Source organism: Oryzias latipes, chromosome 10 (genome assembly GCF_002234675.1).
Source record: "Oryzias latipes chromosome 10, ASM223467v1".
NCBI classification, from domain to species: domain Eukaryota; kingdom Metazoa; phylum Chordata; class Actinopteri; order Beloniformes; family Adrianichthyidae; genus Oryzias; species Oryzias latipes.
Window position 1 is genome coordinate 16,227,327 of NC_019868.2, and position 13,843 is coordinate 16,241,169.

Sequence of the window (13,843 nt, forward strand, 5' to 3'; positions counted from 1 at the left end):
TGAAGACAGCTGTGGATCATGAACTTGAAATTGGAGTGACTGACAAAGAGAAAACCAAAAACATGACCAAGAACAAAACCACAGGATCCTTACACCACTAACATGAAAAGTGAGTGTGGTTAGCCCAATATTTTAAACTGGAGCCTAAAAAAGGGAGTTGTTTCAACACCCAAATTATGAAAATATTACCATTGATCAGAGGTAGAGTACTTATTGTAAAAGAGATAACAGAAACAGAAGTTATAAACATTATTGGATCATTTCATAGAAGAAGGAATACCAACAATTTAACCATCATCAAAGAAAGAGTATTTATGTGTAATAATATTGTCTGGATATCTCCACAAATATAAACAAAGAATGATTAATGCAGACATAATCATAGCATGTTGAAACCTGTGATCTTTTGTTGTAGAAACAATAATACAGATTTTATTTTGTGGCTTTTATAAAAAAAACATTTAGCACAAACAAATTTTACTGACTAGGAAAATAAATAAATAAATAAAATAGAAACATGTTTCCACATGAAAAATCTAACACAGACACACACCTTTACCTTAAATGTCAGGGACTAAATTAAAAAATGTGCACTTTGTGAACTGTTTCTTTATTATATTTTAAAGGACTTAATAAATCAAGCATTTCTCTGGTCATAGTCATTCATTACAAAAAATAATTTCTTCTATGCAAACTCTTCAGATCTCTCAAAATTATTTTATTTTAGAAAAAAACAAAAGAATCAAAAGCAAGGACAAAATCAGAATATGTCTAAGAAGAGGTGAATCTAGATATAAAAGACACTTTAAGAAAACCTGAAAAAAAAAAAAACCTTCAACTTTACAGTGTCACCATGTTGTAAAACATAAAACAAATTACAAATATATTTCCATAAAATGTAGTAATTAGTCAATGATGCTAAAAAGATTCTTTTTATTTTACAGCAATAAACCTAAAGACTGATCTTCCTGTATTTGCTTGCATAATATTTACAGTTGATGGTTTTTCATAGATGTTATGAAAGTTTAAAAACAGATCAGAATTCTCTGAATGTATGGAAATTCATTAAAATGTGTTTTTATTGATATTGTACAGGCAAATCCAGCTTTTCCTCTTGGATGTTACCATGGTTTTGGTTCAACGTCACTTTACAGTGTTTGTTCATTTTCAGAGAAATCCTCTGAAAACTTTCTTCTGTTTCTTGCAGCAAACTGTTCAGCTTTCTCATATTTGATCTTCTTCCACTTGAAATAGACGCCGATTCCAACAAAGGAAACAACAGAAAACAGAAACATCAGACTGCATCTCAGCACGGACGGATCTGTGTGAACTAGAGACACAAAGACGACACAATGTTAGATCCATGACCAAAAAAAAGATTGAAATGATGAGATTCTACTTTATAAGTACACATAATGTGATGTTGGTGTCCAACATAAAAAATGAAATTAGGTTTTTAATCATAAATGTTCCATTATTGAAGAAAAAAACACAGTTCCACCATCAGCTCCCAAAACACTGGACTTTATCTTGTCTAGAATAACAGAAACTCTCTTTACGTAAAAGAAGCATCTTTGTTTAAAATTAAGAGATTCTGCGTTTGGTAAATTAAGGAGGACTGGGTTGTAATGTGCAATAAACTAAAAACAAACCAAAGTGAATTTTCTTAATACTTTGTATAAATGTCTGTTTTTCTGATCCATTCATAACAAAGTATAAAAAATGTTTACTCTTTTAAGATGTGACATAATATCTTCAGTTTTAACTTCATGTTGGACTTTTGTCAAATAGTTTATAAGAATATAATTTGCAGATTTTGCTGTGTTTGAATTTACTGATTGGTTAAATAAAAAGGTGATGGATGAATGCTGTCAGTGACTCTGACTCCTTACCCATAATGCTTTGTGCCTCTGTTGTTGATTCAACACACAAAGTGTTGTTTTCCTGAAACACCCACTTTGATATCTTTGTCCCATTAAAGGTGCAGTTTATGTAAATGAAACCTGTGAGATAACAAAGTGTATGATGTTCAGAGTAATCACACCTTTTCAAAGTTTTTATTCCTCTAACTCACCACAGGTACAGATGTTTGTTGCATTAGAAGCAGAGCTGACGTGGTTCCAGGAGGAGCAGACCAGACGTCCTGAGACGTGTTGTTTCAAAGTGATGATGTTTGTCTGCTTGTTTCCAGAAAGCAGCTCAGCTTCTGTCAGTGACTTTCCATTCAGAGTCCACCTGTACTGAGGACTGTCCCCTCCCTCAGAGGAGCAGGACTCCTTCATCTCTCCCTGAGACAAACACTCAGAGACCAGCGAGACGGAGGACACAGGAGCTGAGAAGAACACACACCTTTAGTCACAATCTTTCTGATGAAGAGCTGAGATGTGGAAAAAATAAACACTAACTTCGACACTTTTTGTGTAGATTGTCCACATACAGTCAGATATTTTTGTATATCACTTCAAATATCACCTGATAAAAACATTTACCCTGAACTAATAACTGTAGGGTGCGGTTTTCTGTCAGTTTTCCATTTGAATCAAATGTTTGAAGTCTATATTCACCACTGTCATTCCTGCTCAGGTTATGGATCCAAAATGTTCCATTAGAGGGAAGAAATGAAGATCTGTCCTTTCTCATAATCACAGGTTGTTGTTTTTTTCCTCCTGATAGTACAGTCACGTTTTTAGCTTTCACCTGGTATCTATGTATTCCTGAGAAGTCGTCCATCAGCTGGAGAGAAACAGTTCCTCCCAAAGCTCCATAACACTGAGCTCCATTCTGTCTGCCATCACAGTGGGTCACCACACCTGGAAGATTTGAAAGTTAAGAAAGAAGAAACAAATATTGCACATTATAGCTATTTAAAGAAATATCACAGCACAGTTATACATAAATCTAAATATAAATATAAACAAATAAAAAGTCTGTTAAAGAGTTACTTCTAGTGACTCTTTGATTTTGTTGACTGAATCATTTAAATAAAAAGATCTGTACATCAAATATATAAATTCATAATATAGTAATGCTGTGGGGTATTTAGGGTGAGGTGTATAATTATGTTCAGTTTGTTATCCTGTTTCTAGCTCTTTTTGTCTCCTGGGTTTTTTCTTTGCAGTTACTTTTCTCTTCCACCTGTCATCTTATTGGCTACCCCTGTGTTCACTCATGTCATCAGTCCACCTGTGGATAAAGTCTGTGTGTTTCCTCCACTCATTATGAGATTGTTTTGTTTTGCCTCTCGAGTCTACTGAGAATTCTAGCCTTGGTCATCAGTCAGTTCAGTGCTGAATTAAAGACTTTGCTTCTGCATTCCTGCATCCTTTGTGTCCACAACCGGATCCTGACAAATGCATGTTTATCTATTTTAGGACTGATAAATTAACTTCAATTTTACAACTGTTGGTCTAAAGAGTTTCTTGATGAAACTGCACTCCCACGATTTTTAAAATAAAAGAAATGTTTCCTTTTTAAAAATGTGTTTTTTTTTTACTAATTATAACCAGTAATAAATAATTCAAAAATCTTAATGAAGGTAAAAGGACAGAATTAGATGAGTAAAGAGCAGCAGACAAGAATGAGATGATCAACTCACCATCAGTGACTGTGATCAGCATCAGCAACAGTCCGATCACAGATGTCATTTCTGCACAGTTCAGTCTGTCGACTCTCCTTAAGCATTTCTCAGACTTTTACTGAAACCAGAAATATTTAGATTTTACTCAGAACAATCTGCAGTGAGTCCTTTCAGTGATACTGTTGGAGGTGACGGTGTGAACACTTTGACCAGACGAAGGTTCACTCTACTCCTTTTTTTAGACTGACAGGAAGAAAGGAAGTGATCTGAGTTTTAGCTTCCACTTTTAGACGTCTTATTGAAAAAGATAGAGAGAACAAGGAACTAACAGGCATGTTTTTTTAAACACGCAAAGTTTGGTAATAAAAGAAGATAAAATTTATGACTGGAGACATGCAATTTTTTACAGGGATTCATGCAGTTTTATTAATTAGATTAGATTTTACTCTGAACAATCTGCAGAGAGTCCTTTCAGTGATGCTGTTGGAGGTGACAGTGTGAACACTTTGACCAGACGAAGGTTCACTCTACTCCTTTATTTAGACTGACAGGAAGAAAGGAAGTGATCCAAGTTTTACTTCCCCTTTTGGTTTCTAGCAGAAAATACCTGATGAGAAGGACAGATGGAAATATTCTACGTTTAAAAACAGCATTTGAGACTTTAAGAATTGAGCATTAACAACTGAAACTATGGGGAAGCTTCCAGGCGAGAGAAATATATAAAAAAAATGTTTATCTGAAAAGAAATCTGTAAAACAAATAAAGAATTTACATGCATGCTTTTTTTAGACACGTTGTTAAATTTCAAAGGAGAGAACCCCACAACTCAAGATATGCAGAAACTTTAGTGAAAATCCAACTTCATGAATTAAAAAAAAAAAAATTCAACCTTTAGATCAATACAGTGTCTCAAACTTTTACTTTAAATGTGTCGGAAAAACGACCAGAGAATATGATGAGATAATGAGATTATTTACAAAAAATAGGTAAAAACTCTATTTATATAGTATGTGAGAGAGTTCTACTCATCTGTTGCATTTTAGAAGCACATTTCTTTTCTTCACTGTATTTATCCCACAAAGGGAAATTCTTCTCTGCATTTGACCCATCCCCTTGGGGAGCGGTGAGCTGCAGCCAAACCACGCTTGGGAGGCGGTAGTGTTAAGGGTCTTGCCTTAGGACCCTCACTGGGTGATGATAACTGCTCACCATTGATATGGTAAATGCCCTGAAGACCATTGCTCATTCCCCTCTGGGAATTGAACTCTGGTTTCCTGCATGGTAGCTTCCCACCTTACCAACCGAGCTACCCAGCCACATAACTTACTTAAAGAGAGTTTAAGGCTTAATAAGGTTAGAGTAACGTTTTAGCATCATCTGTGGGTCACGTTAGGATCAAACTCTCCAAAATTAGCAGGAAATGTTTGTGCCTGTAGAAAGCATTAATATGCTCATTAGGAGGGTGGATTTGTTCCATATGGCTGCTTGAGCACATGAATGCACTGAATTGTGCCCCCCTGTGGTTGCATTTTCAGCTTCTGAAAACATTTTGGCTTTAGAATCTTAGAATCATAAAGATAAAGGATAAGTCCCAACTAACAAGTGTGATTCACAATGTCTGTAACTGTTGCAGTAGAAAAAGTACACATTAATCCCAACATATCTGATTTTTGAAACTCTTTGGTTTAAAGCCAAGAAGATCCACAAGTATCATCAAGTCTTTGTTCCAAACAGGGTCAGGATTCATTTAGTTTTCTTTCTTCTATTATTAAACCAGAAAAACTCCACATATTAATCATTATTTTAGTGTACAGATCACTGATCTTTGTGTTTTAGTTTGTTTGAACACATTTCCTTAACAAGTGCAGCACAGTAAGTTATGACATCATGACTTGATGGTGAAAAAAGATAAACTGCTTCCTTTCTAAAGGCCAATTAAAATAACATGTTGCTGATTCTGAACAAGTTTCTGCCTCTTCTTCAAAATAAACTTTTCTTTCTTCTCCTAACTTTCTTTCATTGAATCTTCCGACACATTTTAACACCACAATTCATCCAGGTTTAGTTTGACCCAAAAAAGTGGTCTATGTTGATTAGCAGAGACTAATCCAAACAGCTTCATCATAAATTAAAAATGACATGGACAAGGACGCGTTTTCTTTTCTTCTCTGACTTTTTAAATTGTGCATCTGCAAAGGTCACAAGAGATTTTTAAAAAAGGGCAGAATTTTCATAAACAAAGTCGAATGTTATCCTCACAAATGCTGCACAGCACTGAACCTTCAGCACAGAAAATACAAAGACAAACTGCTTCTGAAAGGCTGTTGACGTGTCCATCCTTGATTTTGGTTAAACAACATGCTAATTCATAGATCAGGGACTTTGTACATGTCACAACTGGAAAGAACATGCTGAGCATCCAGGTGCAAAAAACAAAAAGTCAACAAGCAAATGAAAAACAAATAACTTACAGTAGAAAACAGTTGATGATTTGGGTTTGGTTTTTTTTTCTTCAGTCTCACATCTGTAGTGTGCTTTTCTGTCTACTTCCTTAATCAAAAGAATATGAAACTAAGGAATCTGTTTTTTAATTGAATCGGTTGGTTCAAAAGGGGCCCAAGTCCACAACTTATCAAAATAGAGATATTATGTGTTCTATGGTCTTCAAGGGAAAGGCTATCTGATTATGTCCATTGAAATGTATTGACTATGCTTGACATTCAAAATGCATGAGAGGCCCAATTCCTGGACTCAGGCCTCTTTCGCATGGGTTTAGCTTTATCCCATAGATGGCAGATCAAGTTATCCAATATGGCAGAGCCCCTGTTTAATTCAAGAAGGGCCCAAGTCCAGACACTTAAGTTTGCTAGTCCTCTAAAATTATAAAAGTGAGATGCTTCATATTATAGTATTTGTAAGCTATTAACTGGTGCTAAATATTAATAATTTGGTGTAGCCTCCCTTTAAGATATGCAATTAAAATAATTTCCTGGAAAAACAAACCTCTTGGACTTGGGCCCCTTTTGAACTAACCGATTCAATTTGTTGCAGCTGATTCACAGTCAGGCTGTGAACTGGAATTGTGCCGTTTTGATGATTTTCTTAGTGAGATCAAGCTGAGTTTGAGTTTAGTTTCAGTTTGGAACAACTTTTACTAACTTTGCAGACAGAAGAAGTGATGCTCCTCCTTATTTTTTATTAAATTCTCATGATCTTTTTTTTGGCAAACGTTTAGAGAGTAGGGGTCTGGGTTTCTTTTCTATTACTTTAAATATAACATATTTTAGTTAGTATGTGCAAATTCTAATTCTAAGCTGGAAAAAGCAAAATACAAGAGTTCTCCAGTTTTTAAACTTTAGATGAGGAAATACAGATTCTGTCAGATAAAACTTCAAAACATTGTGCGACTCCTACTAACAGCAACAACACTCGGACCACGGCTTCCATTTTTCTGCAGCGATCAGAGCTGAAAACGGAACTGAATGACCCACCAGACTTCTTGAAGAAAGAAGGAAGCTCACCAAACAGCCACTTCTGACATGAGACAAAGAAAACGCACAAACTTCACTCAGAACACAAACAATTTAGAAATAAAAAGACGATTACAACAGACTCATTTTTCTACAAATTTCATTAAGTTTAGTCATTACTGTTCCTCTTTGTCATGCTCTTAACACGTCTGGTTAACACAGAGAAAAACTGATGTAGGTTTGGTAGATTTGTAAAAAAGTAAAAAAAAAGCTGTTCATTTTTTCAACATTTCTAACAAAATCATCTGTAAAGCAGAAGTTCAGGCCAGCAGCTGAAACAAAACATGTTGAAATGTTCTTGATAGTGTTGAAACCAGAAGGTGTTTTTTTCTCTTTTTTCTCTCATTAGCATGTGTCAAATGTGTGTCAAAGAAAAAAACGTGTGAAAGCCCCAGTTTTAAGTTATACAGATTTCACTCATCCTGCAAGTGGACAGGGGCTTGGCGCCATTTTGTATCAGCAGCAAGGTGACAAAAAAGAGTGATTGCATATGCGAGTAGTAGACTCAGTCTTTCCATCGAAGTCAAACAGTGTGAGCTTATATTTTCAGTTTTATTCACGTTTTTAATCATGTATGTTCCATTTTTGTAAAAACAATAAAGATCTGTCCTCTAATAAATTAAATGTTATGGAGATTTTTTCTCTTTGAGAAATATCAAGTTATCCCTTCACCATTCAAATCCAATGTCTGTCTCTGTGTCTTCGTTGATCAGCTGTATGAACACAGTTCCACCATCAGCTCCATAACACTGAGCTTTATCCTGTCTAGAATCACAGAAAGTCTCTGTTTTATTTTGTAGGGTTTCCTTTTTTGTGTTGTATTCAAATTTTACTTTTGGTCCCTATCTGCCCTCATTGTTGTCACCTGTCTTGTGTGTCTGTATATATATTAAGTCCTGTCTTTCCCTTCCTCCTATGCTGGTCCATAGTTTATTGTTCCCCAGTTCCTGTATCTTGTAGTTTTGAGTTTCAAGTTTGCCTGCCTGCTGCAGTGGTGTTTGGTTTAGTTTTTTGAGTTATTAAAGACCTTGTTTAACTGTAACCTCCTGCCTCCTCTTCTCTGCATCTGGGTACTCCCTCAACCCCCACCATTACATCTTCATCCTGATTAACATAATTGCGTAAAGATGTAGAAGGAAGGTGAGTCCCTTCTTGAATGTGGTTTGGCAAAAAACCAGGTTGCAGCACGTGGAGCTCTCCCTGCCTCTAGACTGATAAGTCTGATGGTAGTCCCTGTTTTGTACAGACTATTGTAAGGTCAATACAGTTATGGCTGCAGATTCTCTTCCACCGCCTCATACTTCCTTTAGCTTAAATCAGACAATTTTTCTATTTCTCCTGTGTCATGTCCAAGCCTTTTCTCTTTTTAAATGCCCATACATGCACAACATATATAGTCTGTGTTTATCTTTCATAAAAATATTTCATCACTACCAAGATGAAGCTGAAACTCCAAAGAAAGTCTCTATTTGGTTATTTACTATTATGTTTAAAACATTATCTGACCATTTTGTTCTAGTTCTATTTATGTAAACGGTAAATATTATAAAACACTTTATTTGTCTAAACAAGAAAAAATTGTGAAATTCTTTTACTAAGCTCAGTGAAATCAATACAATTTAAACCGCCTTTACCAGAGGTATTTAAAATAACAGGTTTTCTGAGATACTAAGTTTTATTTTCCCTAAAAGTTTATATAATATTTTATTAATTGCATTGCAGACTGTTATTAACCTGTCAAGATTAAGCTGCATGGGTCAAATGAGAGATCCTTCTGCTTTTGTAAGCAGAACTCTGCCTTTCAGAGATAGATCTCTTTGGAGCCATTGGTGACAGTTTTTTGGAGGGTTTTATCTATTATAGGAGAGACCATTTTTTCGGTATCCAGCTGTTAGTTTGTTGCAGGTCTGGAATCATAAGGGTTGAGTCTAAGCCCCACCCCCTCCTCTCTACCTGTCCACAGCTCTGCAGCTCAAAGTTGTTTTCCCCGTGTGCACCCCCCCCCCCCACCCGTGTTCTACACAGACAGCGAAACATACAGTCATCATAGCAGCAAGTTGACAGGATAGTAGGGGTGCCCTAACGCAAATTCTATTAATTTTACGCAGAAATGGGTGGTTTTAGTTTAAGAAAAATCTGGCTTTGTTTGTGGGGCCCTCATGTGTCCCCTACGAGATCGCCACTGACTGTCTTTTTAGAAGAACTTCCATCCCATAATAGACTCTGGTCGGCGTTCACAGCTCACGCTGCTCTCTTTCTTCTGCCCGCTCGCACTACCAGACAGTGTTAAAGGCACCACGACGACCTTGGAACATGATAGTTATTTTACAAAACCACAGAGAGCCCCAGCACAAAGATGAAAGACCCGCAGGTTGCAGACCCCTGCTCTAGTTGCACTTCGTGCCTCTAAATTTCCAAAGCTTTTTCAGCCTGAATGCCGTTCATTTCTTCATAGTTTCTTAGCTAAGTTTTTGGATGTTGGAGGAAACATCCCTTCTTTAGTGTTCAGCTCTCTCAGAGTTCACAGTTCGCAGTCTTGGTTTAATTTCTCTCCTGTGACAGTGGAGGATGTTCATTTTCTGCTGAAAAGGATCAAACCCTCGTCCTGCCCTCTTGACATATTTCCCATCCCTGTCTTTCTGAAAATGTTCCAGAGTATAAAACAATTATTAAAATGTGGAGTTTTTCTGGTTTGATACTAGAAGAAAGAAAACAAAATGAATCCTGACCCTGTTTGGAACAACGACTTGATGATACTTGTGGATCTTCTTGGCTTTAAAGCAAAGAGTTTTAAAAATCAGACATTTTGAGTTTAATGTGTAATTTTTCTACTGCAACAGTTACAACCATTGTGGATTACACTTGTGAGATAAGACACGTCTTTATATTTACGATTCTAAGATTCTAAAGCCAAAATGTTTTCAGAAGCTGAAAATGCAACCACAAGGGGGCACAATTCAGTGCATTCATGTGCTCAAGGAGCCATATGGAACAAATCCACCCTCCTAATGAGCATATTAATACTTTCCACAGTCACAAACATTTACTACTAATTTTGGAGAGTTTGATGTGACCCAACGGTGATGCTTAAACGTTACTATAACCTTATTAAGCCTTAAACTGTCTTTAACCCAAAAAAGGTTTAGCAAGTTATGTGCAGGAGGCCAAAATACTAATAAAATGCAAAAGATGAATAGAACTCTCTCACATACTATATAAATAGTCTTTATCTATTTTTTGTGAAAACATCTCATTATCTCATCATATTCTCTGGTCGTTTTTCTGACACATTTAAAATAAAAGTTTGAGACACTGTATTGATCTGAAGGTTGAAGGTTTTTTTTTTCATTTATGAAATTGGATTTTTTTTCACCAAAGTTTCTGCATATCTTAAGTTGTCAGCTTTATTATCTCCTTTAAATTTAACTTAGTGTTTAAAAAAGCATGCATGTAAATTCTTTTTTGTTTTTCACATTTTTTTTCTGATTTTTTCTTTTTTCTTTTCTGTCACCTGAAAGCTTCCTCATAGTTTCAATAGTTAAAACTCAATAATTAAAGTCTCAAATTCTGTTTTTCAATGTAGAATATTTCCATCTGTCCCTCTCATCAGGCATTTTCTGCTGACAACCACGAGGGGAAGTAAAACTCAGATCACTTCCTTTCTTCCTGTCAGTCTAAAAAAAGGAGTAGAGTGAACCTTCGTCTGTTCAAAGTCTTCACACTGTCACCTCCAACAGCATCACTGAAAGGACTCTCTGCAGATTGTTCAGAGTAAAATATAAATATTTTTGGTTTCAGTAAAAGTCTGAGAAAAGCTTAAGGAGAGTCGACAGACTGAACTGTGCAGAAATGACATCTGTGATCGGACTGTTGCTGATGCTGATCACAGTCACTGATGGTGAGTTGATCATCTCATTCTTTTCTGGTGTTCTTTACTCATCTAATTCTGTCCCTTGTTGCCTTCATTTAGATTTTTTCATGATGTATTATTTGTTATACTTACTTAAGAACCTCTTTTGATCAAATACTAACAGTTGTAAAATTGAAGTTAATTGATCAACCCTAAAATAGATAAACATGCATTACTACCTTATGAACTTATATATTTGCTTTACAGATCTCTTTATTTAAATGATTCAGTCAACAAAATCAAAGAGTAACTAGAAAAGAAGTAACTCTTTAACAGACTTTTTATTTGTTTATATTTATATTTAGATTCATGTATAACTGTGCTGTGATCTTTCTTTAAACTCTATAATATATAATATTTTGTTTTTTCTTTCTTAACTTTCAAATCTTCCAGGTGTGGTGACCCACTGTGATGGCAGACAGAATGGAGCTCAGTGTTATGGAGCTTTGGGAGGAACTGTTTCTCTCCAGCTGATGGACGACTTCTCAGGAATACATAGATACCAGGTGAAAGCTAAAAACGTGACTGTACTATCAGGAGGAAAAAAACAACAACCTGTGATTATGAGAAAGGACAGATCTTCATTTATTCCCTCTAATGGAACATTTTGGATCCATAACCTGAGCAGGAATGACAGTGGTGAATATAGACTTACAACACATGATTCAAATGGAAAACTGATAGAAAACCGCACCCTACAGTTATTAGTTCAAGGTAAATGTTTTTATCAGCTGATATTTGAAGTGATATTTATACAAAATATCTGACTGTATGTGGACAATCTACACAATAAGTGTCAAAGTTAGTGTTTAGTTTTTCCACATCTCAGCTCTTCATCAGAAAGATTGTGAATAAAGGTGTGTGTTCTTCTCAGCTCCTGTGTCCTCCGTCTCGCTGGTCTCTGAGTGTTTGTCTCAGGGAGAGATGAAGGTGTCCTGCTCCTCTGAGGGAGGGGACAGTCCTCAGTACAGGTGGACTCTGAATGGAAAGTCACTGACAGAAGCTAAGCTGCTTTCTGGAAACAAGCAGACAAACATCATCACTTTGAAACAACACGTCTCAGGACGTCTGGTCTGCTCCTCCTGGAACCACGTCAGCTCTGCTTCTAAAGAGATAAACATCAATAACTGTGGTGAGTTAGAGGAATAAAAACTTTGAAAAGTTTTGATTACTCTGTACATCATATACTTTGTTTTCTCACAGGTTTCATTTACATAGACTGCACCATTAATGGGACGAAGATATCAAAGTGGGTGTTTAAGGAAAATAACACTCTGTGTGTTGAACCAACAACAGAGAAACAAAGCATTATGGGTAAGGAGTCAGGGTCATTAACAACCTCTCCTTTTAACACAGCCTACAATTGAACTGTGAGTCCAGGCACAGAGGAGCCTTGGTACATTTGTAAGTGAAATATTTCTCTGCTGTAGGTGATTCATGAAGTTCCTTTTGTTTTTCTTTCTTCTTTTTTTTCAAAATATTCCCTATTTTCTGACTCTAACCTGCTTGTTTGAACCATTTTTCACTTCAACCGATTATCTTTCCATTCTAGTTGGTGTTCTGTCTGCTCTATTAATCTTCTTACTAGTTGGAATCGCAATGATTTGTACCAGGAAGAAAACACCCATTGTAAAAGGTATAAATCAACACTGTTATTTCTATTTGAATGTCTGATTCCACATAAATATAAATATGTGTGTGCTCCTCAGCAGAGGTAGGCGATCAAGAGCTCATCTACACTGATGTCAGGATTGTGAAACAGCAGAGCAAAAAACTGACACGAAAGCCTTGTGAAGACGTGGATGTGGAGTACGGCCAGGTCAAGTTCAGGGAGCGACCTCAGCACATGGACACTGCTGCAGATGTTTACGCAATGGTCCAAAAAAGACAGGGGACCTGAGAGGCTAAAAAGAACTGCATTACTGCAGCAGAAGGAGGGAAAGCAGCAGGAGAAGATTTTGCTTTTGTGTAGAGGAATTTAATATAGAGAAAAAAAAACCCACAAAACCTGTTTTTGTTGCTTGTAGCTTTATGAAGTTTTTTCATTTCTTTAACATTTTTGTGCTCTCAGTGCATGTTTGTATGCAGCAGGGACACTTTTCTGTTTAATTATAAGGATTTTTTATCCATTTTTAGTACTATTTTATACAATAAATATTCACCTTGTCTGTATATTTAAAAGATTTTTAAAAGTATTTTTAATACATTAGAAGAAAAATAGATGCATAGGTTGCACATAAATTACACTCAACTTTTTGCCCTTGTTCTCCTCATTTTTAGAAAGGTTTGTCTCTTGAGAAATAATCCTCTAAAGTTGAGGATTTAGCTTGTTCCTCTGACACCTTCTGCGTTGTTTCTTGTTAAACCGATCTCAAAATATTCAGTGTTGCAACCACAGTATTAGTTCATTCTTAAGTAAAAAAACAAAACCCCAAAAGGATTAAGCTCATTTATTTTGACCCCTAATATATTGATGTCAGTGAGCTCAGAAATCTATTGACTGAGGAGGAGAATTACTTTTTTAAAAGACGCTGTGTTGCTCACAAACTCTTCTTTTATTAGATGGGAGCCTGTAAGCAGAAAACAAAGCTAGTCTACAATTCTGCAGCTTTATGTTGAATTGAAAAAACAATTAGCAGTCTGACTGATGATGGGGGGAGTGCTGTGTTTGTGATCTTCTATCATCAAGTCAAGTTTTCTATTTTAGTCTGTGCGGCTTCCTTTGGAAAGTGTTTGTATGCTGATAATAGAGATTAGATCAAGTCTAATCAGGTTTGAATTTTTTAAAGTAAATGAAGTACAGTTTGCAGTTTTTTGAGTGAAACA

At 35.9% G+C, this 13,843-nt stretch overlaps 2 protein-coding genes across 6 annotated transcripts; one reads left to right on the top strand and one right to left on the bottom strand.

Moving 5' to 3' along the window:
* Window positions 1-585: 585 nt before the first annotated feature.
* Window positions 586-3,825, bottom strand: LOC105354908. 2 transcript variants are annotated; one of them, XM_020706607.2, is made up of 5 exons: window positions 3,596-3,825; window positions 2,490-2,810; window positions 2,075-2,332; window positions 1,893-2,003; window positions 586-1,330 (listed from the first exon to the last, which is right to left on the bottom strand). In XM_020706607.2, the coding sequence occupies exons 1-5, from the start codon at window positions 3,642-3,644 to the stop codon at window positions 1,149-1,151; spliced, it is 921 nt and encodes a 306-aa protein (XP_020562266.1). In that variant the 5' UTR covers window positions 3,645-3,825; the 3' UTR covers window positions 586-1,148. The 2 variants fall into 2 exon arrangements, with proteins under 2 accessions (XP_020562266.1, XP_020562267.1); XM_020706608.2 differs by having other exon boundaries at window positions 595-1,330; window positions 2,565-2,810; window positions 3,596-3,822.
* Window positions 3,826-10,764: 6,939 nt separating this feature from the next.
* Window positions 10,765-13,273, top strand: LOC110013318 (carcinoembryonic antigen-related cell adhesion molecule 2). Of its 4 annotated transcripts, none has more exons than XM_020706611.2 (7): window positions 10,768-11,005; window positions 11,411-11,731; window positions 11,892-12,149; window positions 12,221-12,266; window positions 12,374-12,421; window positions 12,570-12,653; window positions 12,730-13,273. In XM_020706611.2, exons 1-7 carry the CDS (start codon window positions 10,957-10,959, stop codon window positions 12,758-12,760), a joined length of 837 nt encoding a protein of 278 aa, XP_020562270.1. In that variant the 5' UTR covers window positions 10,768-10,956; the 3' UTR covers window positions 12,761-13,273. The 4 variants fall into 4 exon arrangements, with proteins under 4 accessions (XP_020562268.1, XP_011478534.1, XP_020562270.1 ...); XM_020706610.2 differs by having other exon boundaries at window positions 10,769-11,005; window positions 12,727-13,273; XM_020706609.2 differs by lacking the exon at window positions 12,374-12,421 and having other exon boundaries at window positions 10,765-11,005; window positions 12,221-12,331.
* The last annotated feature ends 570 nt before the right edge of the window (window positions 13,274-13,843 follow it).

Bases quoted from the DNA above. Each gene is read 5' to 3' on its own strand.
- LOC110013318 (XM_011480232.3), top strand. From the start codon at position 10,957: ATGACATCTGTGATCGGACTGTTGCTGATGCTGATCACAGTCACTGAT. The intron at 11,732-11,891 runs GTAAATGTTTTT...TGTTCTTCTCAG, and splicing joins CCTACAGTTATTAGTTCAAG to CTCCTGTGTCCTCCGTCTCG. The intron at 12,654-12,726 runs GTATAAATCAAC...TGTGCTCCTCAG, and splicing joins GAAAACACCCATTGTAAAAG to CAGAGGTAGGCGATCAAGAG.
- LOC105354908 (XM_020706607.2), bottom strand. From the start codon at position 3,644: ATGACATCTGTGATCGGACTGTTGCTGATGCTGATCACAGTCACTGAT. The intron at 2,811-3,595 runs GTGAGTTGATCA...CAAATCTTCCAG, and splicing joins GCTGATCACAGTCACTGATG to GTGTGGTGACCCACTGTGAT. The intron at 2,004-2,074 runs GTGAGTTAGAGG...GTTATCTCACAG, and splicing joins AACAAACATCTGTACCTGTG to GTTTCATTTACATAAACTGC.